Source organism: Mirounga angustirostris, unplaced genomic scaffold, assembly GCF_029215605.1.
Source record: "Mirounga angustirostris isolate CCGP_5_RB_7025 unplaced genomic scaffold, mMirAng1.0.hap1 SCAF_13, whole genome shotgun sequence".
NCBI lineage: Eukaryota > Metazoa > Chordata > Mammalia > Carnivora > Phocidae > Mirounga > Mirounga angustirostris.
In genome coordinates this window covers 101,271,242-101,295,765 of record NW_026991721.1, presented here as the reverse complement: position 1 = coordinate 101,295,765, position 24,524 = coordinate 101,271,242, and the positions used below count along the sequence as shown (strand labels likewise).

Here is a 24,524-nt window from a genome sequence, read left to right as displayed (position 1 = left end):
TTTCTGCTTTTGCTCTTGTGTCATTCAATCCACGAGAAACCCGCGGTGAAGCAGGCAAACTGCACTCGGCTGAGTTGTCAGAGAAGGAATACACCAGGCGCGTGCGCGCGCCCTCCGTGGTCTCGCCGTGTCTGCAGCACACGCCGTGCTCGGAGCCACACCGACCGCTCCGGCAGGAGGACTTTCTGACCTACTGCAGATAAGCCTTCCAGCACCTCGGCTTCAGGTCTGTTTCAAGGCAAACTCCCCCATTACTCTAGTACCTACGTACTTTCAGCCACTCAACGTATGTGAAACTGTGCGACCATTTTTATAGGCTCATATCTTCTTTTATGTGTCACTGACAACGTTTTTGAGTACTGTGTCCCTAATCCCATTTTCCTCATAAGCCTTGTGGTTTTTTGTTTTTGTTTTTCAATGGAACAGAACGGAGAGCCCAGAAATGGACCCTCAACTCTATGGTCAACTAATCTTCGACAAAGCAAGAAAGAATGTCCAATGGAAAAAAGACGGTCTCTTCAACAAATGGTGTTGGGAAAATTGGACAGCCACATGCAGAAGAATGAAACTGGACCATTTCCTTACATCACACACAAAAATAGACTCAAAATGGTTGAAAGACCTAAATGTGAAACAGGAGCCTTGTGGTTTTTTACCACACAATGATTTTTAGCAACTTTATATCACGTTAGAGCAGAACTGACTGTATCACTGTTTGGGGAAAAGTCATCAATGAACACTTCCATTTTTTCAAAGAGAACAGATGGACAAGCTTCCTCCAAGTCTGTTTACGCATTAAGTTAAAATCAGAGAAAAGTCTGAGATCCCTCCTGAACAGGTGTTTGTTACTCCTGTAGCTCCCACATCAGGTATCAGATTTGGAGTCAGAAGGAGATCATTCACCTTGAAATAGCCAACAAAAAACTGGATTTGTCAATTAATGAAGAGGAGACACTGAATGTATCTTCTAAATTCACACCTTGATTTTGGCAGGAAATCTGGCATGCACCCGTTCAATAATGAGATGTTCAAAAGCTACTCATGAAAGACTGAATGAAAGAATAGGGAGCAAAATAAAAATATTTCTGCAAATGGTTCCAACAGTGCCGTAGAAACCACAGAGCATTTACAAACACTCTTAATTCTTGATCGACTCAGACGTCAAGGAGGAGAGTGAAGTAAAGGAAGTCCTGCATGTATCCTCATTTCCACGCAGACCAGAAAGAGGAGACAGACCTCACCACTGAGCACTGAAGCCGAAGGTTGGCTAAAACCCGTCTCTCAGAGCCAGTGGGCTGATAAAAGCACTGTGCATCCCACATGCTGAGCAAAGACAGGGAACATCATGACTTGGCCTTCTCAAAAGAACCAGGACTAATACCGGGAGGAACGAGCACTGATGTAGTCTAGCATGTACTCCTACACACCAGGCCAAGTTACTATCACAGCCACAATCCTGGCACTGTTTCTTAAAAACTACATTAAAATTTTTTTTAATAATTGACATTTTTGTTAACATACCTATCTACACATATGCAAGGGAAACAAGTAAAAGACAAAAAGACCAAAATGGTAAACATAGTTTAAAATTCGGGTAATAAGATTATAGATGACTTTTTTATTGATAGCTTTCATTATTTTATACAATGAATTTATGTTTTTATCATCAGAAGAAAACCAACTGACTGAAAGAAATGAATCCCTGATCATCATTCACGTCGAATTCACAGCGAGCTGTCAAATGTCTCCTTTACTTTCCAAAGGGTGAAAGGTGAGCAGCCTGGATTTGGAAGACACTTGTCCCTCCAGGCAGGAAATGTCAGAAAGAGCTTTGCAGGAAAACTCTCAAACACAGGAAGGTGGACGAGCACAATGGTGGACACTACACACTCAGATACATCAGACTTTGTTTGTTTTGAATCAGCATTTTGGTGACTCTTACAGGTATTCCGAAAAATCTTTGCTTTTGGGTAAAGCTAACAGAGACACTGAACTAAATTTAACAGTGTCTGGTAGCAGAGAATATGGGAATATAATCTAACCAAAGACAACCAGTGACCAAAGCCTGAGAAATGTGCAAAAGGCCACTGTAAGATTTTATAGCCAGCTTTCTCTCAAGATCACTGTGCGAATGATGAGGAACATTCATTTCCCCACTCAGAAAGCACATGCAGGCTAACTACCAGACACACAGCACTATCCCAGATGCTACAGTGAATACAGAAGAAACGGGGTGCAGGCATTCTCTCCACAGCATTCACAGGCTGATGAGGAGACACAGGACATACATATCAGAAATACGTAAATAACGTAAGACAAAAATGAATGGCCAAATGAGCGGTAAAGTATTTCAGGCATTTAAAGGAGCACAGCTCACTACGGGCTTAAGTAGGTGGGAAAGGCTACAGACAGGAAAAGAGTTTTGATGGCAGATGGAGGGAGGCCAAGGTAGTCTAGGCCCAGTCACCAAGATAAGCAAAGTCACTGGGATGGAAAAGGCAATGATGGGTGTGGGTGGACAAAAATCAGGATGGAAAACAAGAAAAGGAAGGAAGGAGAGAGAGATTCAGGCAGATTATAAATCCTCTTAAGGGTTCCTTTACCTCCAATCCCTCTGATATACCATTATCAGATTAAGAACATTTGTGGGGAAATCTATGTACCACACTATGCTAAATAAGACAGAATATCTAAGCTCATTATAATCTTCCAAATGGGTGCCATTATTCCATTTTACAGATAGAAACAAATTAAATAGAGAAGTTAATTTGCCCAAGGTCACCAAAGTAAGCAAGAGAAGTAGGATTTGAACTCAGGCCTACTTGACTCCAAAGTCCATCCTCCTTCTTAAACATCACTCTGAACCTGTGCCTCCCCCGCTTCCATTATAGCGCACGTGCCCAACCTTCTGACTCTCCATGTCCTCATGGTGATCCCCATCAAGGCCTGCTGTCAGGAGAGTATCTGCAGCTAAAACAAAAATGACCAAAAACACTTTACCCCATCCTGGGGTATTTTCAACGCTCCAGGAATCAGACGCTTAAGTTAGGAAAAAAAACTGATATAACCCCTTGATGGAATACAGATCTTACCTTCTCAGGGAGCCAGGCCAAATATGTACCTGACAATGGCCATTTCCATAGCTTATAGCTTAAACTCCCACAGTAAGACTCTCCCTCATCAGCCCAAGGGTCTCCACCTGGGAGACAAAAGGCCATGTGCGGCTGCAGGAGCCCTTCACAATACCACGAGTCCCGGTCATTTCATATAGGAAGTATATGGGAAAACCTACCCAAAATGTGTTTGACATCTAAACCGTCAAATGTTTCTTTAAAAGACAGGTTGCCAAAAAAAAGTGCTTTCTAATAATTCTACAGAATACTCTTCTCCTGTCTCCGGGAACCAGGAACATTATCTTTATTGTGTTCACCTTTTCTACAAAGATTTTACAAATATCAAATGGCGCAAGTGTCATCTTTCAAAGGAACTGAAAAAAAACCACATGGGCTCCCGGAGTACATAAAAATGAGTGGGTGAAAAAGCATGACCCTGACAGAGACTGCACCGTGCGCTCACCAGGAAAATAGCCTTCACTCACTGACGTCCATTTGCTAAAACCAGAATACACTGATAATTAGGTCAAAGGTCTACTGAGAACTTGAAAGTTCCCCACCAAATATTTTAATGAGCCAGGGAATAAGAGTTTCAGAATGTGTTTCAAAATGATTCGAATTCCACATAAGAAAATTTCGAGACCGGCTCAGAAAATACATTGAACTATGTGTTTCACAGAAAATAAAAGGAAATTCTAAAAGTGCTACTATTCTTTCTCAACAAAAGCTGTTACATCTCTTACCCTAAAGAAATCACTTTCTAAGAAATTCCCATTTAATCAAAGCTCCAACGTGTATGCCAACAGATTTTAGGGTAGAACTTTCAAGTGGTGAAAGAAACTGTCGCCCTTACGTATCTGGATGGCTCCTCCAGGTTCTGGTCATTCACGTCAGTAGGAACAATTCGAGTGGCCAGCGGTCCCTCCGCAAAAGGTTTTGGTAACTGACCCCTGAACTCTGATGGAATGAACTGAAGCTGCCAACTGTCAGAAACACAAATAAGGAAGAGTAAGAAAAACACAGGGGGCCCATATTGCTAAATGTACTTGAAATAAGCCAAAAAAAAAAAAAAAAATTCATGTGAAAAACATCTCGCTTGGAGAAAAAAATATTTCTGCTAAAACCTCCACCAGGGGGCATAGAGGCAAAGGTCATGATTCAGTCCAACATCGTTGAGAAATTTTCAGTGAGAGGTCTCTCAACCCACTCCACCAACTCTTAGCAGTAAAATTTGCAACCAAATGGTCCTTCCAAACAACCAGAGAAGCATCCCAGTTTATCACCAATAACCACATGATAGAGGCACTTACCAAATTAAAGCAAATTCATCAGGTAGGAAAAGAGTGAAATGCAAGAACACACTACGGGAGAAGTACTTTGTCCCTGAGTAATTCTCACAAGTATCTTTAGTTGTGAAACTATTGCAAAGGTAAAAGGCAGAGGCTAACATTAGTTAATACTTCAAAAAAAACAAAAACAAAAACAAAAAACCACCCTACAATTTAATGATTAATGACCGTTACAGGATCTTCCTTCAGCACAAGATACCCCCACCAGCTAAGCTGCTGAAGCCAATCCCCAAATGGAACAACACGACTCATCTTAACCCGACTTCCCTTTTCCCTAAATAGGACCTTCCCTGTCCGAATCAAGCAAACACGAGGAACTCCTGAGCCTACGCTATCATCCAACAGAGAGCATGAAGGCAAGTGGTACACTTACCTTAACCAGAGCTTTCCCCAGCGTCCACATGCTGGTAAAGAACTTTCACTATCATTGGATGACAAACATTTCTTCTCTAAAAACACTCTTATAGCTAGAGTTTCTAGACCACTTTTGGAAGTGGATTAATATCAGATTATTATTGAAATTTACATATGAATCCTCAGGAAGAGCCACTAGCAGGAGCCTGGGGCCCCAGGGGTTTTTAGAAGTCCCCGCAGTTACAGGGAGCATGGGGTGCGTGGCCAGACACAGCCACCAGTCCACTGAACACCACTGTGGTTGCACAGTGCAGATCTCACAGCTCTGATGTGGTCAATTATCCAACAACTTTTTGTGAAAATCCGAACATGAAAGAAAAATTAAGGAGACACTATCATAGAATTGCTGTTTTTACTCCTTGATTTAAAACTCTGGGAATTAGGGGGCGTCTGGATGGCTCAGTCGTTAAGCATCTGCCTTCGGCTCAGGTCATGATCCCAGGGTCCTGGGATCGAGCCCCGCATCGGGCTCCCTGCTCGGCGGGAAGCCTGCTTCTCCCTCTCCCCCTGCTTGTGCTCCCTCTCTCGCTGCCTCTCTGTCAAATAAATATTTTAAAAATAAATAAATAATAATAAACATAAAAAATAAAACTCTAGGAATTAAAGGAAAACTTACTTATCAGGCAGAAGGAAGCTACTGGGAAAGCGATACCATTCCTTTCCTACACAGACATTCACAGGCCTGCCTTCTGGGACAGTGTGGATGGTTGGGTCCGTGGCAATTCGGTAAAATTCTGGATACAAATCAAGGGGCCCGTGATACCCTGGAAGGAAGAGAGGTTTGTGAAAGCCAAAGATGAGTAAGATGAGAGGCTGATAATGAATCATAATGCATGTGAACGTCCCCCTGTAACTCGTGTGTAACTGAAGAGTGTGAAGGTCCCCAGCACATGAAGCCTGCCCCACTGATACACAGCGTCTCTCCAGTGAGCAAGATGATCACAGCAGAGACCCTGTTCTACCAAACAGCATTTGCTTTCTTGCCCTTCTCTACACCCTTCTGCCTTTTTAACTTCTTTCTTTGAGCACATTTTAATCTTCTGGATCCAAATAATAATTACAGGAAGAATATAATCATGGGAATTAAGCCCCAAATTTGCTTCCTATGTTCAACGCTTCGTTAATTCATCCTTCAAAATGAAAAAGCATCCTTTAAAAAACCACCACCAACAAAAAAAACCAAGAACAGAAAAAAAAAATTTTTTTGGGAAAGATTTTATTTATTTATTTGAGAGAGAGAATGAGACAGAGAGAGAGAGCATGAGATGGGGGAGGATCAGAGGGAGAAGCAGACTCCCTGCTGAGCAGGGAGCCTGATGCGGGACTCGATCCCAGGACTCCAGGCAGTCGCTTAACCAACTGAGCCACCCAGGCGCCCAGAAAAAAAATTTTATAGTCAGTCAGAAATTCCTTGTAGAATTCTCAGTCTTCTCTTTCATTTTAAGGAAGAGAAGTCACATTCCTGTCACAATATTAAGTCCACGGGGTCTCTTTACAGCAGTCCTCCTCCCAGCTGAAGTTGAACTGTGTTAATCACATATCCATCAAAACCCAAGGTGAAGTGCCTCGTGAGTCTGGGGCAAGACATTCTCTGTGCACCTACCTTTGAACAGTGCCACAGAGCGAGAAAAGGACAAGAGCCCAAACAGGACGAGCATTCCTGATGCCAGCCAGTTCGATGTCACCGTGTAATGCTCCAGGCGGTATCGCTGAAACACGAAGTGGTAACATTTCTAGAAGGAAAGAAAACTGTATTGAAAAAAAAAAAAAACAAAACTTGCAGAATATACATAATATAATCAGAAAACATCATAACACCACCAAGAGGGAAGAAGCAGCAGAAGAGAGTCTATTAAGGGTCTGAGCATTTGCAAACACTTAAGTGAGGTACCCGCTCCAAGTTCTAAGATGAAAACAAATTCCGTTAGGACTATCTACAGGTCAGCCCAACCAGAGGAATTCTCACCAGCTTCATAGGAAAAATATCTGGAAACCTCTCTAGTGCTTAAGGTCCTAATAATTTATTTATTTTTTTTAATATTTAAACAAAAGTGCTGGTGTGCCTGGCTGGCTCAGTCGGTGGAGCATGCGACTCTTGATCTCAGGGTTGTGAGTACAAGCCCCATGTTGGGCATGGACCCTACTTAAAAAAAAGAGTGTTCTTAATAAATAGATTAAATAAACAAAAGTGCTTTTTGGCAGTTTGCTTTGATATATGAAGTATCTCTATTTTGATGTAACAAGTGTTCATCTTTACTTTTCTCGCTGAGAAGTTTTCATCAGTTTTAGTATCAACAGAATGTCTCATGACCAAACAAGAAAAAAGAATTCCTCTCACAGAGCATCAGGAAAATGCGGTTAATTATCTGCTAAACTACTTTACAAACCAGAGGATTATTATTACAATATATACATACATGCATGAATTCTACAATCTTTGAGCACGTTCCCATTAGATTTCTTTCTTCCTTCTTAGACTAGACCTAAACTTTGGGGAAGTAAAATTTTGCAAATATTTACTTGTTAGTGCCATAAATGTGTTTAAACTCCTTCATATTTGGGGGAATCTGTCCTAGGGAAACAATCCAAACACCTAAAGAAAGATGTTCATCCTAGCATTGTTTATAATACGGAAATAAGCATCCTAAACCTACCAAAAATTATGTATCTAATCATTCTATGTAACAAAGTCAGTATATTACATACATTACATAATGTTTTTATACCAAATTTAGAACATACTCCTATTCAAAAGATGGGTATAGATATGACAACCCTGAAAATGATCTACTGTAGTTATATTAAAAGGGATGTAAAATTATATGTACATTGAGATTACAACCCTAATAAAGTTTGGTATGTGATAGGTAAAAATGCTGGAAGGAAGGTGGTTTTGTTAGGATAGTAGGGCTAATTTATAAAGTAGTAAAAGTGGGGTGCCTGGGTGGCACAGTTGATTGAGTGTCTGACTTGGTTTTGGCTCAGGTCGTGATGTCAGAGTCATGGAATTGAGCCTCATATCAGGCTCCACGCTCAGCAAGGAGTCTGCTTGGGTTTCTCTCTCCCTCTGCTCCCCTCCCCCCACGCCCACATGCTCTTACTCTCGCGCATGCTCTCTCAAATAAATCTTTTTTAAAAAGTAGTAAATGAGGGGCGCCTGGGTGGCTCAGATGGTTAAGCGTCTGCCTTCGGCTCAGGTCATGATCCTGGAGTCCCGGGATCGAGTCCCGCATCGGGCTCCCTGCTCGGCAGGGAGTCTGCTTCTCCCTTTGACCCCCCTCCCTCTCCTGCTCTCTGTCTCTCATTCTCTCTCTCTCAAAGAAAGAAAATCTTTAAAAAAAAAAAAAAAAAGTAGTAAATGAAAAATTATGTGCAGTAAAGTTCAATTACTTTTATAATTTAAAAATTTTTCTTAAACTACCATCCTAACATGGATGAGTATTAAAAACATAATGCTGAATGAAAGAAGCCAGTCACAGAAGACCACGTACTTTAGGACTCCATTTACATGGAATGCCTAGAATGGGCAAATCTACAGAGACAGAAAATAGATTAGTAGTTGCTTATGGCTGGGGAGATATGAAGAGGGGGGTGGTGATAACAGCTAAGGGGTACAGGGCTTTTGAGGTGGTAATATTCTAAAGTTCACTGTGGTGTTGGTTACACATATGTGTGAATATACTAGGAACCATTTAATTTTTTACACTTCTTAAACGGGTGAATTATCTCTCTAAACTGTCACCCTAATTACTCTTTACCGCCAGTTGCAAATGGTAGCAGAGGTCAAAAAAGAGCCTGGAGGCTTCTGAGGCCAGAGACAGAAAGATATTCAAGATTAGTTCTGACAAGGAATTGACCTGGACAGGTTTTAAGACAGGATTACAAAGTGTCCCATATTGCTAAATGCCTGATGTTATTCCAAACACTTGAGCAAGTTTTAATCTGATCTCGGAGTTGAAGAGCAAACATTCCAGTAGCTCTGCTGTGATGCCACCATCCTGTGGTAGGCCTATACAATGACTTAATAAAACTCCTTTAACATCAAGTGGATTCTTGTTGGCAACAGAAAGAAATTAACACACAAATTAACAGTGCAAATATGTAACCAGCTTAAGAGTAAGATCAACAGCCAAGCAATCAATACATAAAGCTTTAATAATATGATCTGTATCAAGTTTAACGCATGGATAAAATATCTTGGGGGAAGCATTCTGTAATTTGCCTTTAAGCTTCTTGACCGATTTAGAAAGTGAAATGGAACGAAGAAGATATGCGTTTCCCTGAAACTCACCTGAAGTGCAGAGAGGGCCACAGCACCACAGAGACATATAAGTGGATATACAGGGAAAAGAAATCTCTCCTCTTTGTGAGGCTGGATGAAGAAAATTATAAACCAAATATACATTGGAGCCAAGGTAAGCCAATATGGGTGGCCTAAATTCTGAACTGTAAGACACAGAAAAATATCCACCTTTCACCATATTAGAACGAAACAACATTTTTAGTTTCAATGTTCTCTTGATCTCAAACAGAAATACGCCCCACAGCACCCCATAAAATGTTTCAGCTCTTGTAGTCACACTTTCTCTGATGCAGTAAAGGGGTTAAGTAGAAAGAGGTGTATACTCCTGACATCCCCCAAGAGAGCCAATATCTAACAGGAGGCACAATACTGGATTTGGCTAGAACACAAATGAAAGTCAAGCAAATGGGTAACAGAGCTTAATAATTTCTACACTGAAGAAAAAAGTCTTCACTCCCCAGTGAGTCCTGCCACTAAGATTGAAGGTTCCTGAGATTAACCAAAAGCATAACATAAACTCCTTTCTTGGGTTTTAATTCCCATGTTCTGTTTAATACATTAATCTCCTTTCTTATATACCAATCAGTCTGTTCAAATAGCTATAGATCAAAGGAAAGAAAAAGCTGGATTCTCAAACCCATCACTGGCTTTCGTCAAGCCACAAAAGAGTTTGTTTCAAAGCAAATATAAAAACACTCTTAAAGGAAGTTCACTGATGATGTTTTCTCTCTTCTTTTACAATAGCCAGCCACTCTGAATCCCAAAATTGGAACCCAAATATACTTGAAGCATGTTAAGGAATTAAAGGAATTTAATGAACGCTAAGACCCAAGCACCTGCTGGAAAGTTCCCAAGGTTAGGTACATGAACACTAAGTGATAAACCTGCAACCCGCCAGGAAGGCACCCCCTACTGTGCTTCTATTAGTCATAATCAGCAGTGCCTAGAAATCACTGGCAAGGGTAGATAGACAGCGCCCCCTGGTGTTCATTATGTCTACAATGAGCAAGTTTAGAGGAAAAACTGGATTGCCACCAAGATCCATCTTGGTATTCCTAAATTATCTGGATTTTTGTAGAAACTCCTCAGGGATGAAAATTCTGGAACTGAAATACCAAGCTTATCCTTTAAACTTTCTACTCTAAGATTTTACCATGAGATTTTAGGCTATAATTTAGGATTTATACCTTCCCAGGAAGTTTTTTAGGTTGGAGTTTTCTAAATTATAAGAAAATGAAATCTTTTTCTCTTCTGCATCTTAAAAGGCTAACAAATACATTTTTTTTAAACAAATACATTTTAAAATATGGCCTGGGGCACCTGGCTGGCTCAGTCAGAAGAGCATGGGACTCCTGATCTTGGGGGTCGTGAGTTAAAGTCTCACATTAAGGGTAGAGATTACTAAATATTTAAACATTAAAAAAATAAAATATGACCTAAAATTCTGAATGTCCTCCATAAAATGTACAAAATCAGAACTACAGTTGTACTACTTGATGGAATAACAGGCAATTTCTTTCCTGATTCTTTATATTTTTGTTTTTTTCCTTTAAGAGTATTTTTTCTATTATAAAATACACAGAAAGTATAAAGAAAAAACAGCACTCATTTTCTTACTAGGTGGACATGTGTGTAAATTACATTTTAAACCAAAATTGGATTCATACTGTAGAGAACAGCTTAATATGCTGTTTTTATACTTACATCACAAGCATTTCCAAATTCTCCACAAGCATAAATTATTTTTATAGTTTAAAAAAAGTTACTTTTCGGGCGCCTGGGTGGCTCAGTTGGTTAAGCGACTGCCTTCAGCTCAGGTCATGATCCTGGAGTCCCTGGATCGAGTCCCGCATCGGGCTCCCTGCTCGGCAGGGAGCCTGCTTCTCCCTCTGACCCTCCCCCCTCTCATGTGCTCTCTCTCTGTCATTCTCTCTGTCTCAAATAAATAAATAAAATCTTTAGGGGCACCTGGGTGGCTCAGTTGGTTAAGCGACTGCCTTCGGCTCAGGTCATGATCCTGGAGTCCCTGGATCGAGTCCCACATCGGGCTCCCTGCTCAGCAGGGAGTCTGCTTCTCCCTCTGACCCTCCCCCCTCTCATGTGCTCTCTCTCATTCTCTCTCTCTCAAATAAATAAATAAAATCTTTAAAAAAAAAAAGTTACTTTTCAAAAAAAGATAAAGTGATCCTTAGGAAATACAAGGAATGGAGAAATAAGTTAACACCTCCAGGTGACAAACAGCTGAATTCAAATGTGGGACACTTTGCAAGATGAATGACCTGATTTCTTTAGAAATCTTCAGGAGGAAAAAAGAAGGGGGGGGAACCTCATAAAAAGCTTAAGAAACTTAACACCAAATTCAGTATATGACCCCTTTTAGATCCTCTTTAAAAAAAAACAAAAAAAAACCTAACTATAAAAAGCTGTTTTTCAGACAATGTAGGAAACCTGAATACCAACTGGGTATTAGATATTAAGGAATTACTGTTGATTTTGTTAGGACAATGGCATTATGGTCATGTTAAAACAAAAGTGACTGAAAACTGCTTTCATATTCGAATAGTATAACACAGTGCACTCTTTATAAACCATTAATAGTAGAAGAGCAGAATGAGGGGTGGGATGGAGAGATCATATGGCATCCAAATCAGACTGAAAAGTCTGAAATTGAATCTCTTTCCAAAGCTCATATGAATTTCTGTTCAAATCTGTCTTCCATAAAAGAAACATGAGCACTAGATACCCAACTCCGTGACAACTTGAGAAAACACTGGCCGTGCACTAGAGTCAAAGCAAGCAAAATAACTGACAAACCAAACCTTCCACGGTAAGGCAAACACAGAAGCAAAACGGAACAAAGAGAAGCATAATGTTTCTTAGGAAGTCCAAAGCTTCTCTCACTTCAGTATCAAATTTGAGGGAAATCCCTGTATGGTTTAGTTTTCAAATTTTTGGTTGAAGTAATTCCCCCTAAGAACGTTTACCTCTATTACTTATTATCTTAAGCCATCTTCCATGTTAACATGCACTTCTTTAAAAAACACAAGACTCAAATACGCTGATCTCCTGAGATTCGGTTAACCATTTTTGCCTCCCTGGGTGGTTCTGTATGCTATAATGATTTCCTCACTTGAAAGGATATAAAGTTCCTCCTTTTGTCAGTTTAACTTGCAATTATTAGCCAAATCTTCACATAAATTTACAAATACAGATTGAAAATTCACTAAGCCAACCATTTCCATAGGGAAAAAATGGAGAACAGAAGTAGGAGAATCATTTTCACTTCTTGGTATATATTGTTACTTGCTCTTTCCTCCCCCAAAAACCTATCATCCCTTACACTACTCACCATGAAATCTCTGCAATAGGTATTCCATGAGAGAAGTCAGTGGTAAGACCAGGAGAGCCAAAGCAAAGGCTACATTAAAATTAAGAAATCCATTAATCAAATAGAAATACCACGGTTCCGTACCTGAGGGAAACAAACAGATAAGAAATCATTAGTGGATGCCTTCAACACCTTTACAATGCTTGACTCAAAATGTTCTTTGTTCAAGTAATGTCAATAGTCCGATGTCTCAAGTTACTGAGTCCACAAGGGGAACTCAGTTCCTGAAGCTCAGCCACCCAGGGAAAGCATAAGAGCCGAAGATGGGAAGAGAATAGGATTGGTCACTTCTCCAGAACAACCAAATAATTTAAATAGCTTGGTGGTGATACTGGATTTATAATAAGCAATTTATATTTGGTCTTCATCCCCATTCCTGGCAAAGAGCTCCTAAAACCCTTGGAATTTCCTAATCGATAAGAGTGATAAGGGTGTCTTCTGTTAATTATGAGATTTGGGGAAAGCCCCAAGGTAGCCTAAGGATGGGGACTGATGGCCAGGGAAACCAACCATGGGACTGAGGGGTTAGAATTTTCAGTTCCACCTTGATGACCTCCAAGGAGAGAGGGGCTGGCAATAGAGTTCAATCACCAATGGCCAATGATTTCACCAATCTGCCTATGTAATGAAGCCTCCATACAAACCCAAAAGGACAGGCTTCAGAGAACTCCAGGTTGATGAACACACAGAACTGCGAGGAGTGTGGTACTCCTGGAAGGAGCAGGAGTTCTGAGCTCCAGGCCACAAAGCTTGCCCTATGCATTTCTTCCATCTGGCTATTCACTTGTATCCTTTATAATATCCTCCCTAATACGCTGGTAAATTTAGGTAAATTTTTCTCTAAGTTCTCTGAGCCAATCTAGCAAATTAACTGAACCCCAAGAGGAGGCTGTTGGAACTTCCCATCTACAGGTGATGGGTCAGGAGTGACCATCTGTGGACTTGGGATTGGTCTCTGGAGTGTGTGTGGCAGGGGGAAGAGGGGGCAAGTCTTGCAGGACTGAGCTATTCAGGCCTTTCCCCATTTTATTCTCACTTGTCTGACCCACTCACATTCTAGGATCTTTCCCTTTGATATGCTTAACCACTGTTCTATAGTCATGTATACAGGGAACCCTGCATTTGGTAAAAAGCAGTAAGTTGTTTTCCTTAGGGAAATAATGTTCACAGACCCAGATCCTGCTTAGAAGTTTTGAGGACTCAGAATGAAACAAAATGACTGAAAACACAAGCCTTATTCACGCAAGTTTTGATTCTTTAACGCGAAATCCTTAAGCCCAAATGATGAGAACCAGCCCTCCTCTGCACATTTAGCAGGTTTTTCATCTGCTCTTTCCCGTGTGATTACTTCAATCAGGCAGTGAATGACACACGCGGGTTTTAATCACTGTGTTGACACCCGCCTTGCACCACAGCAATTTCCTGCAATCAGCATTGCTTAAAAGGGTAATCAGAAGGCAGAGAAATAGTCAGAAAAGCCTGACATTTTGCAGCTTGCACAGCAAAGTAAGATTAGAAACCAAACCCGTAATGCTAGAAACATTTAGGGGAGAAGAGGGAGGGGGTACCCTAAGGAAAGACTCAACTTCAACTGTGTGTCACCTTTTGGGAAAGCTCACTCCTTTCTGTCTAAGCACAGTGATGGGGACCATGAACAGAGGTCCTGTCCCAGGCCAAGTTCATTAGAGACATATTTATACCCAGTATTCTTTACAAATCACCTTTTGGCTTCAGAAAACTGAAGATTTTCATACAGAAATACGTATCTTCTCCGGATTTTAATTAGTATTTAACAACACATTTCCTAAGTTGAGTCTTTTAGGAATCCAGTTTCCAGAAAGGTAGTTTTGTGGTTTTTTTTTTAAGTAGGCTCCACGCCCAGCAAGAAACCTGACGCAGGGCTCGATCTCACAACCCTGAGATCAAGACTGAGCCGAGATCAAGAGTCGAACACTTAACTGAGCCACGCAGGTGCCCCAAGAAAGGTAGTTTTTTTTATCATCTCCTGACCACCAATGTGGTGGCAGCAATATCAACTTTGACCTGCCTTTTTCCTAAACAAATTTTGGAAATCTGAGCCTGAGAAGAAAAACCAGAATGACTAGGAGAAATGTCACCTTTCACATCATCTTTTACAGATGCTAATAAGCATCAAGAGGAAAAAAAAAGCCTCTTTCTCTTTGATCCTTACAAATACATATTGTTTTTTCAGAGAAGCACTTTATTTCCAGCAAATATTTGTCTCTACCACAACTTATTATACCCTCCTACTAGGGCTATCTTTTTACCTATGTATACTGTACTCTGAGATTCTGAATCAAAAGTATTAAGTTGGTAAACTCAACTATGTTTATCTGTTAGGAATTCATAGATCAGGTTCACAGTTAGGCTATGAACATTTCATAATCGACTGTTACTTCCTGGAAGAACTGGGTAAAAATTGGAGGATAAGCCAAGAGTGGGGAAGGTTCAAGAGGCAACAGTCTTAAAAACAAGGGCAAAAAGGGACAAAAATAGTGAATTCTGCAGCCAGTGTCCTCCCCTACTTGATGAGACACCTGCCTTAAAAGAGAAAAGAGGAAAAACTTTTATCTCTTTCCAGGGAGATACTTGATGCTATTTCTCGGAAAGTATCAAAGCTGAACTATGCAGAAAAAAATGCGTCAGGATGACAAGCTACGCATTTAACTGGGGCAAAGTGTGCAGTGAAAGAAAGCTGGAAGCAGGGTGTCTGCGGGGAATGACTCACCCATCTCCCTCTTTAGGGAAAGTGCTTCAATTCCTTCCATTCAAATGAGCTAAAGGGAACCTTCAAAGAGGTTAGAAGAAGGGATAATGTTTACTGTTCCCCAGATTGAATGAAAGGAAACCATTTTATAGACCTATAATTTTAAAGCACTGCCAAGAACGAAATTATAGTAAATCCTCTTATAAATGTCAAATTTGCAACACCAAGAGCAAAAAGACACCAAGGTTCACCAAAAACGATTAGCAAAAGAATGAAAGCTCTAGAACAGCTCTGGCTGACAGTCAACTCTCAAGAGACTCACTGGGGTTGCATTCTCTGCTACAGCAAGAATGGAAAACTTTGAGCCTTTTAATAAGGGCCATTCACGTTTGCCTTCCGAAATGTCCTGTGCAGCAATCTGACAGAGGTGGATAAAAACACAGAAACAGGGCGCCTGGGTGGCTCAGTCGTTAAGCGTCTGCCTTCGGCTCAGGTCGTGATCCCAGGGTCCTGGGATCGAGTCCCACGTCGGGCTCCCTGTTCGGCGGGAGGCCTGCTTCTCGCTCTCCCACTCCCCCTGCTTGTGTTCCTGCTCTCGCTATCTCTCTCTCTGTCAAATAAATAAATAAAATCTTTAAAAAAAAAAAAAAACACACAGAGAAACAGGCAGGGATCGTGTCCTAAGCTGCGAAGTGGCATCCTTGAGCAGATTCAATGTCATTTCTGAGGGAAGAGCATTTCTCATACCTGTCCTCCCACGCCTTCCCCAGGCCTGTGTACTCCTCCTCAGAGAGCACATTCTTCACTCACCACACAAAAATACTTATCAACCTCAACATCTACGAAACTTGAAATGTTACAAGGGTAAGAGCAAAATCAGTGCCATGACCAGTCACTTTCTTTCTTGCAACACGAAATTTCACTTCTTGATCTTTGACACCAAAGGGATGTTTTGCCTACGACTTTGCAATTTTATGTCTACACTAAATTTCCTAAATGCAAGTATTCTTTACCTCGTCCAAATATTCCTTCTTTCTTTGACAAGGGTGGCACAATGCTCCTCCCATTTGAAAGAGAGCCTGCCAGTTGCATGGCATTGTGCCACTGAAGCTCTCCAGAGGCTCCTGAGCATCCTCCAAACCTAAGTGCATGGGACCTTCAAAGGTACAGGTACTTCCTGCCCCTTCTTTAGATCAAATCTTATCTTCTACTATCTCCAACTCATGCTCTGTTTCTGCAAGCTTATTCTCCTGTACAGTCTCAATTGCCAAACTCCAGGGTTTTGCTGAGGTTGCTCTAGTAGGAAAGAACACAGGCTTTGGAGTCAGACAGCTCTGGGCTCTTATCCCACTTCTGCCACGTATTAATTATGTGTAAGTCCCTCACCATCCCCACCTTGGTTTCCACAGCTGCAAGTAAGAATAAATAACGCCGATCTCACAAGAGTTTTTGTGAGGGGAAGAAGACAGCTGTGTAAAATTTTTAGTATATAACAGGCATTTTTTTTTAAACAGAAACTATTGTAATTAATAGTTGTGAAAATGTACTCCTTTTCTTTCTCCTGGCTTCCAAAGAGTCAGCTCAGGTCTGGACTGTGTCATTAATAAATGCTCTCTGGCCAAGAAAGTATTGAATGGTCCCTTTGAAAACCAGGAACAACAGAGTAAATATTTATATTATAATCACAATGGAGAGATTGAATTTATCTTGCTCATGCCTGTGCAGTTTCTACCTAAAATCAGCTAACACTGTAAAACTACTTTAACTTTTTAAAAAAAGAATCCAATGTTCAATCTTTTTTTTTGTCTCAACAGTACCTACAATGGACATCGTAGTTGTCTGAAATACACTCTTTTAGCATCTACTCACTAAAATTTTACTCTTCCTTCCAGGCTCAGCTCAAGGACCACCACCTCTAAGAAGTCTTCTTGCTACCACCAGATGGACTTGCTCCTAGGATTCCCCATCTTTCTACTGTAGCACATAATACACTGGACTATAATTATCTATTGCTGTCACTGCAGCCTTATTTCACAGCAAATTCTATCAGGACACAGATACTCAAAGGCAATTTATTCAATGTTTCTTTAGCTGAAATCCAGTTATCTATCTGTTCAAGAAGTATTACAGGCTTATATATAAGAAACAGCACTAAGACGTGAAGGCAGAAACTACCAACACAAGGCATTTGTAATTTTCAGATAAAAAACCTGCCTACCATAGCTAATGAAGCACTTGGAGCAGGAAAGTTACAAAATAGTCAAAATAATGCTAATTAGTGCCAAACATGGAGGCAAAGTTAAAGAGCTGGAGTTTCCATGACAAAAGATACGCTGTCTCACTGTTTGACATCGTCATCAAAGCATTTATTAAAAAGTCAGTCTTTGGTATTTACTGAATGGACTCACCCATTATAAGTTAGCTGACAATCATAAAATACTCTGCTTTAAAAAGTACTTTTACCATGTGCTATGGTGAGCGCTGTGAATTACGTACAACTGATGAATCACAGACCTGTACCTCTGAAACAAGTAGTACATTATGTTAATTAAAAAATAAAATTTTTTTAAAAAGTACTTTTACCTCTATTATTTTTATTTGGTATCCAAAAAATCCCAATCTACACACCACAACAGGTCTAACCAAAATAGCTGCAGGACAGAAGAGTGATCAAGGCATAATATAATCTGATGGGTACTCCCAAATTTGTTCACCCATCTATTCATGACAAATCTTTATTGGAGGACCTAGAATACACAAAGAACACTTACTTCTAAGATGGAAGAAGTATCTTCTCTGCAGAAGGAGTTAATTACTCTTTAAAAGAATGGAAATCAACCCCACCCCAAAATTGTCAAATTCAAAGATGATCTAAAAGCACAAAAATTCTACCATCAAGGAACAACCCCCTCAAGTCTGACTGACTATAGCACTGCATCAGTCCTGTTGACGCCCAGTAAGACAATGCATTCTGTTCCAACAGAGCTTTTTCCATCACTAGGAAAGTGATCAGTTCCTGTACATTCAAAATAGCAAAATCTGCACTGAAGTCACCCCAGGTTCATCAAAGCAGGCAGAACAGAGCTCCGGGCACTCCTCCCAGGCAAGCACTGGCCAAAATGAATGGCAGATGCCAACATCCAAGGAAAGACTGGCCACTTCTCTGCTGGATCCCAAAACAAAGATCCCCCACCCAGCCGCTGTTAAACCAGAAACATAAACAAGAATTTATTCTTTCTTTTCTACTCTCCTGGCCAACCTGTAAATTACTAGATTTATAAGCCTCATCTATCTCAGCAACTGCTTTCATATAGTACCAAAGTTTTATAAATAAGCAATCAAAACATCATTATGTAATAACCTGTTTAAAAGGTAATGCCAGTTTCCCAAAATTAAATTGAAATTAACGTAATTTATTCACCCATATATAATGGATATTATGTTTCCAATAGATTCCAGTAAATCAATTTCTAACGTGCAATCTGGGTCTAAGAGGGGAGTCTTCCTGCTATTGACTTGTAGAACCAAAAAAAATTTTACAAGGCAACTAAAACAACGGGCAATTAAAAACCTACAAACTCTCTCTAGCTAAAGGGAGACATCTAGAGGCAAAAGCTTAAAATTGCAGCTTTTTCTCACATCCTTGGGGATCTTGGAGTCAGTCCTAAAGGGGTCTTTTGTTTCTTTTTTATTATGTTCAGTTAACCAAAATATAGTACATCATTAGTTTTTGATGTAATGTTCAATGATTCATTAGTTGTATATAACATCTTTTAAAATTCCTTCACTTAGGGAGCTCCTGGCTGACTCAGTCAGAGGAGTGTGTGACTCCTGATGTTGGGGTTGTGAGGTGGACCCCCATGTGGAGTATAGAGATTACTTAAACTTTAAAAAGAACTAAAATTCCTTCACTTAGCAATTATTCTCTAAACAAGGCAGTTTGTGAATTCAAGTCACTGAACAAAACATGATTTTGACCTATTACCTACTGCCCTCTAAAATGACAATATTCCACAAATCCCAACAGGCCCAGTTAAATCTCACTCATATGCTTACTTTAAATCTCCTCATCCAATCTGTTGGTTCTGTTGGCAAAGTAGCAAAGAAAAGTGATGGGCATAGCTTAAACTGATAAGACATAGACGTCTTATCAACCTGCTTCACAGTAGAGCCCCAAGATGATCACAAACACAAAATGCTTCAAGACCTTCAGAAAATTAATGCAAAAGAAACTACACTTATTTTAATGAAAAAACAGTCTCATAAAATGGCAGATCTGACCAGGAAGATCTCTAGGTCATCCCTCTATAACTGTCACTAACTCAAATGCCCCAGGGGGCCAAATAAAACAGGCTCAGGGCTAGCTGAGGATAAGGCGTTGGGGGGGCGGGGGGAGGAGGAGAATGCCTTCCCCAGACTAAAGGCATCCCACTTTTTTCCTCTCAATCCTAAACTGGCCAAACTACCCCCCTCTCATGCTGACTCTACCATTTGCTCTGCTTTGTCTACACATTTTCCAAACTTTCTCTCCTAATGCCTGATACCGAATGCAAATTTTAAAAAGAACAAGTAATACCAAATGTGTCCATGTCCAGAAAACCTCTGGAAGAATATACTCCAAGCTCTTAACAACAGCCATCTGGAGATAATAGAATTGTGAGTGTTTCTATTTTCCTATTTCTGTTGTCATATTGGTTTTCTAATGAGAACAGAAAAAAGTAACTTTTAATTTAAAAAAGTAGCATCAAGAGCCATGGCATGCTGAGAATGACAGCAAGACTAACAGAAATCACATTAATCAAAGGGCGCCTGGGTGGCTCAGTCAGTTAAGCGTCCAACTCTCAGTTTCAGCTCAGGTCATGATCTCAGGGTCTTGAGATCAAGCCCCGCATTGGGCTCTGCGCTCAGCGAGAAGTCTGCTGAGGTTTTTCTCTCCCTCTCCTTCTGCCCCTCCCCACACTCATCTGTGCGCTCTCTCTCTCAAATAAATCTTGAAAGGAAGGAATCACATTAATCAAGAAGAAATATTTACTGGCTACTTACCATCACTGTGCTATATGCAAATGTCATTTACTTTTAATTAAGATTACCAGCAAAGAAATGCTGTATTTGAGGAAATGAAGCAACTGAGCTGAAATTTCAAAGCTCCGGCAAATGAAGCTATCTCCTACTCTTCCCCAGACTCCCTAAGGCCTTACCATAAAGATCAGGTCCATGAGGAGTAAAGACATTGTACAAGACGATGTTCAGTGGTGCAACAACCAGCTTCCCATAGTAGTAGCTGTCAATGACCACCACAGGCACCTAAGACAGAGCAGAAAATAGATACCAGTTGCAGGGTTTTGTTCTGGAAACATTCTCCCAATGCTAACAGAATAAACTTCAAAATGAAAAACAGAATGAATTCCTCATATTCTCTTTCCTACATCAACATGCTTTCATTACAACTTTAAAACAAAACAAAGAAAAAATAAAACTCACCAGAAAGAGTATTAGGGCCACCAGAAACCAATGAAAGAAACTCTTCCACCGGTGTTTCATGACTAGCAAATCGAAGGCAATGGGTAAACTATTTAACAGAGAAACAAAAGAGGGAATTAAACACTTAGAATATAGACTCAAACAAGTCAGATTCACACATACCTCATGCTGAACAGGGGGAAAAAACGTCTCTAGCAGTTAATAGCGAGGAAAGAAAGCTGATATAGGAGAGGATGTCTTCTCAACAATATAGTGTTCTCTTCATAGAGCCCACGAGAGTACTTTGCACCCCATAATACACAAGAAATATTAATACTGAACTTATGGAAAGAGCTCCATTTTATACATATTTCTGTGTAACAGACATTCAAAATATATGAATTTTAAGTGAATGTGCCCTGTGGCCCTACACCCACCCGGCCAAATAAATACTCATCTCTTCCATGATTTATAAAGATTTTAATAAAATTATAAACTTTGATATGTCAGTTCTGATATATTTCCTTCCAGCACCATTTGCTCTTCTCCCTTTCACTTAAATTCTTCAAGCAAGTGGTGTATGTATGTTGCCTTCACTACTTTGTCCTGAAGGCCTGGCTTCAAGTTCGTGAGACGGATGTAAGGTCAACAGGAACCTCCTCTCGGCCAGACCCAGTAACTCCTCACGAGCTTCACCTCCTTTGGTCTTTCTGCAGCACTTGACACAAGCATCTCTTCCTTCCTCTTTAGGCTTGCTGGCTCCTGTTCTTTCCTGGCCTCTTCCCAAGTGCTCCTTTCTAGATGTCTTTTTTGTGCCCTACCATGGTCCTAGGTCCCAGAAGCAAACTTCTACCCTTCTTTCTCTACACTCATTTTCTCAGTAGGTACTCCCTCTCTTGCATGAACAATCACCTCCATATCCATGGCCTCCAAATCTAGAACACTAGTCAGAATCCTTACCCATGCTCCAGTCACAAGGAATTCCCTCTCCACACCAATCTGTTTCTACAGAACTTACCCAAATGTCCACTACAGGCTCTGCTCTCGACTCCTCTGCAGAACAACCTCTGCAGCACCAATTTCTCCTGCCTCTGAATTCACATGGCATTACCATCTCTGTCGTTTATTTAGCAATGCCATGTGCTATCACAAGGTATTTCTTCTGTGATATGAACTTCCACATTCTATTATCTAAATTTTGCATTAACATTTGTGTTTTCATTTTTTTCTGCCCAACTAGCTATATTTCCATGGCATCTCTACTTCTCCTTTGGTAAGTAATCATACTTTTAGTTACTTGTTCAATGTCTGTTTTTCCTACTAAAATGTAAGCTCCAGAAGAGCAAGAACCCTAACTTTCTTCTTTAACAAAGTATCAGCAGCACCTAAGACAAAATATTCAATAAATGATGGTAAACTGCAAACTGACAGCAATCCTGAAATCCCTTATCTCAGCTAAAGGCAGACCAATCAAAACGTGTCTCCCAGAAGTATTTGAAGAACTCACAAAGTTCAATGTCAATGGTGCAGAGTAAAAGGAACAGAGGAACTGACAAAAACGGTTGGAGGTAAAAAGGAGGGAAGATCAGGACTTTGTGGGTAATGTTAGAATCTGGACACTACAGAGCAGGGGGTGGCAAGCTTTTTATTTAAAGGACCTAACAGTACGTATTTTAGGCTTTACAGGCCATATATGGTCTCTGTTGCATATTCTGTGTGTGTCTGTCAGTAGTGAGTGTGTGTTGTTAACAACCCTTTATAATGTGACAACTTCTTAGTTCTTGGGCTATACAAGAGATGACCAGCTAGACTGGGCCCACAGGTCACAGGTTACCAGCCTCTGTGACAGAGAAATGGGGAAGCTATTATAGAGTTTAAAACAAAACAAGGAGTGATATAATCATATTTGCATTTTAGGATGGTAACTCTACAGTTTGATTGTGGAGAGGAGATTTACAGAGATCAAGCCTAGAGATGGGAAGATCATTTAGGAGACTATATGGTAACCCAGAAGCAGAGGTGAAGAAGAGTAGTCAGATTCAAGATATTCAGGAGGTACAATAAATAGGACATAGGAAAGAGAAAAGAGTCACAGAAATTTTGAGGTTCCTGGTTCAGCACTGAGTAGATGGTGGTACCATTTATTGAGTTAGAAACATAAGTAAAAGAACAGATATGGAGAGAAGATAATGACCTCGGTTTTGTAAATGTTTAGCTATAGAAAAGGAGATATCTAATAGGCAACCAGGAATATATGAGACAACTGGACCAGATTTAAGATATGAGAATCATCAAGATGGTTGAAAGATAGGAGAAAAGATAGAAGACGGCCTCACACAAAATCTTTAATATTTTGATGATATGCAAAATAGAAGACTGGAGGTGGGGAAAACAGCCTTTAAAACACAATTAAGAAAATTTAGAATACCTATCCTCTAGAATACCTTTAACTCTCCTTCTAAAAATTTACCCCACAAATTTCCATGAATGTATAGACATATGTACAAAAGTGTTCACTGAATCACTGTACATCATAGCAAAAAACTGAAAACTACGTATGTACCAATAAGGCAATGGCTAAATTATGGTCAGATAATAGAATGCTATGTAATCCACACAAAGAACGATCTAAGTCTACATACATAGAAGATATATATAGTTACAGGATTATTCTAAGAATTTACGGTATGTATGCACATGTGTGTATTTACACACGTAAGGACAATTTCTGGAAAGATATGTACAAAAGTATTAGTGACCACTTTTGAAGATTAGACTAGGGGAAAAGAGAATTAAGAATTCTTTTTACCTCATACAAACTGGAACTTTTTTTATAATAAAAATATACTACTACAGTTGACTTTTGAACAACATGGGTTTAAACTGTGTGGGTCCACATATATATGGGGTTTTTTAATAAATATAGTACAGTACTGTAAATATATTTCTCTTCTTTATTTTCATAGTAACACTTTCTTCTCTCTAGCTTACTTTATTATAAGAATATATAATACATGCAACATACAAAATACACGTTAATTAAGTTAGCGGTAAGGCTTCTGTCAACAATAGGCTTTGTAAAGTTTCTGGGGAGTCAAAAGTGACATTCAGGTTTTCAACAGTGCAAGGGGTCAGTGTCCCTGACCTTGTTAGGGTCAACTGTACTATAATAACCTTAACATCAAAGTGCGGTATTTTTCTAAATTACTAGCAGTGCAGGTAAGAAGTGAAGGCAGCACAGACTAGAGCAGAGGTGGTGGGAACAAGGAATACAAGAGGAGTGAGAAATACTATGAGCCTTGAGGAAAAAAGCTGCTGAGGCAAGAACTGAAGACTGCAGGGAAAGTCCGGTTTCAGGCCTGGTGAGTGGGAAATGCACAGCACAGAGTGGTGCGGTGTGGAAAACACATCAGCAGCAGGCTCAAGGCGGCCTGGGTCCAAAAGCAAAGAATTTTTTTTTTTTTTAAGACTTTATTTATTTAGAGAGAGAGAGAGAGCAGGGAGAGGGACAAGGGAGAGAGTATCTCAAGCAGAGTCTACGCTGAGCACAGAATCCAAAGCGGGGCTTGATCTCACAACCCTGAAATCACGACCTGAGCCCAAATCAAGTGTCAGTGCTTAACCAACTGAGCCACCCAGGTGCCCCAGCAAACATAATCTTAAAAGCAAATTACCCTTTGGACCCTATTTTCTCATTTATAAAGCACTAATGACTGGGGTACCCAGATGGCTCAGTCAGTTAAGCGACTGACCCCCGATTTTGGCTCAG

The 24,524-nt window shown here is 40.2% G+C and overlaps 1 protein-coding gene across 5 annotated transcripts in view; it reads right to left on the bottom strand.

The window, feature by feature from the left end:
- ALG9 (ALG9 alpha-1,2-mannosyltransferase) overlaps positions 1–24,524 on the bottom strand; it is an 89,217-nt gene that overhangs the window by 45,528 nt on the left and 19,165 nt on the right. For 4 of the 5 annotated variants that reach the window (XM_045895065.3, XM_064577444.1, XM_064577445.1 and 1 more), the window contains 7 exons: positions 20,777–20,864; positions 20,494–20,599; positions 12,529–12,651; positions 9,168–9,322; positions 6,480–6,609; positions 5,493–5,640; positions 3,967–4,096 (listed from right to left, as the gene is read on the bottom strand). In XM_045895065.3, coding sequence (XP_045751021.1) covers positions 3,967–4,096; positions 5,493–5,640; positions 6,480–6,609; positions 9,168–9,322; positions 12,529–12,651; positions 20,494–20,599; positions 20,777–20,864 — 880 coding nt within the window. The remainder of the gene's footprint in view (positions 1–3,966; positions 4,097–5,492; positions 5,641–6,479; positions 6,610–9,167; positions 9,323–12,528; positions 12,652–20,493; positions 20,600–20,776; positions 20,865–24,524) is intronic. The other variant, XM_045895066.3, reaches the window with a different exon arrangement.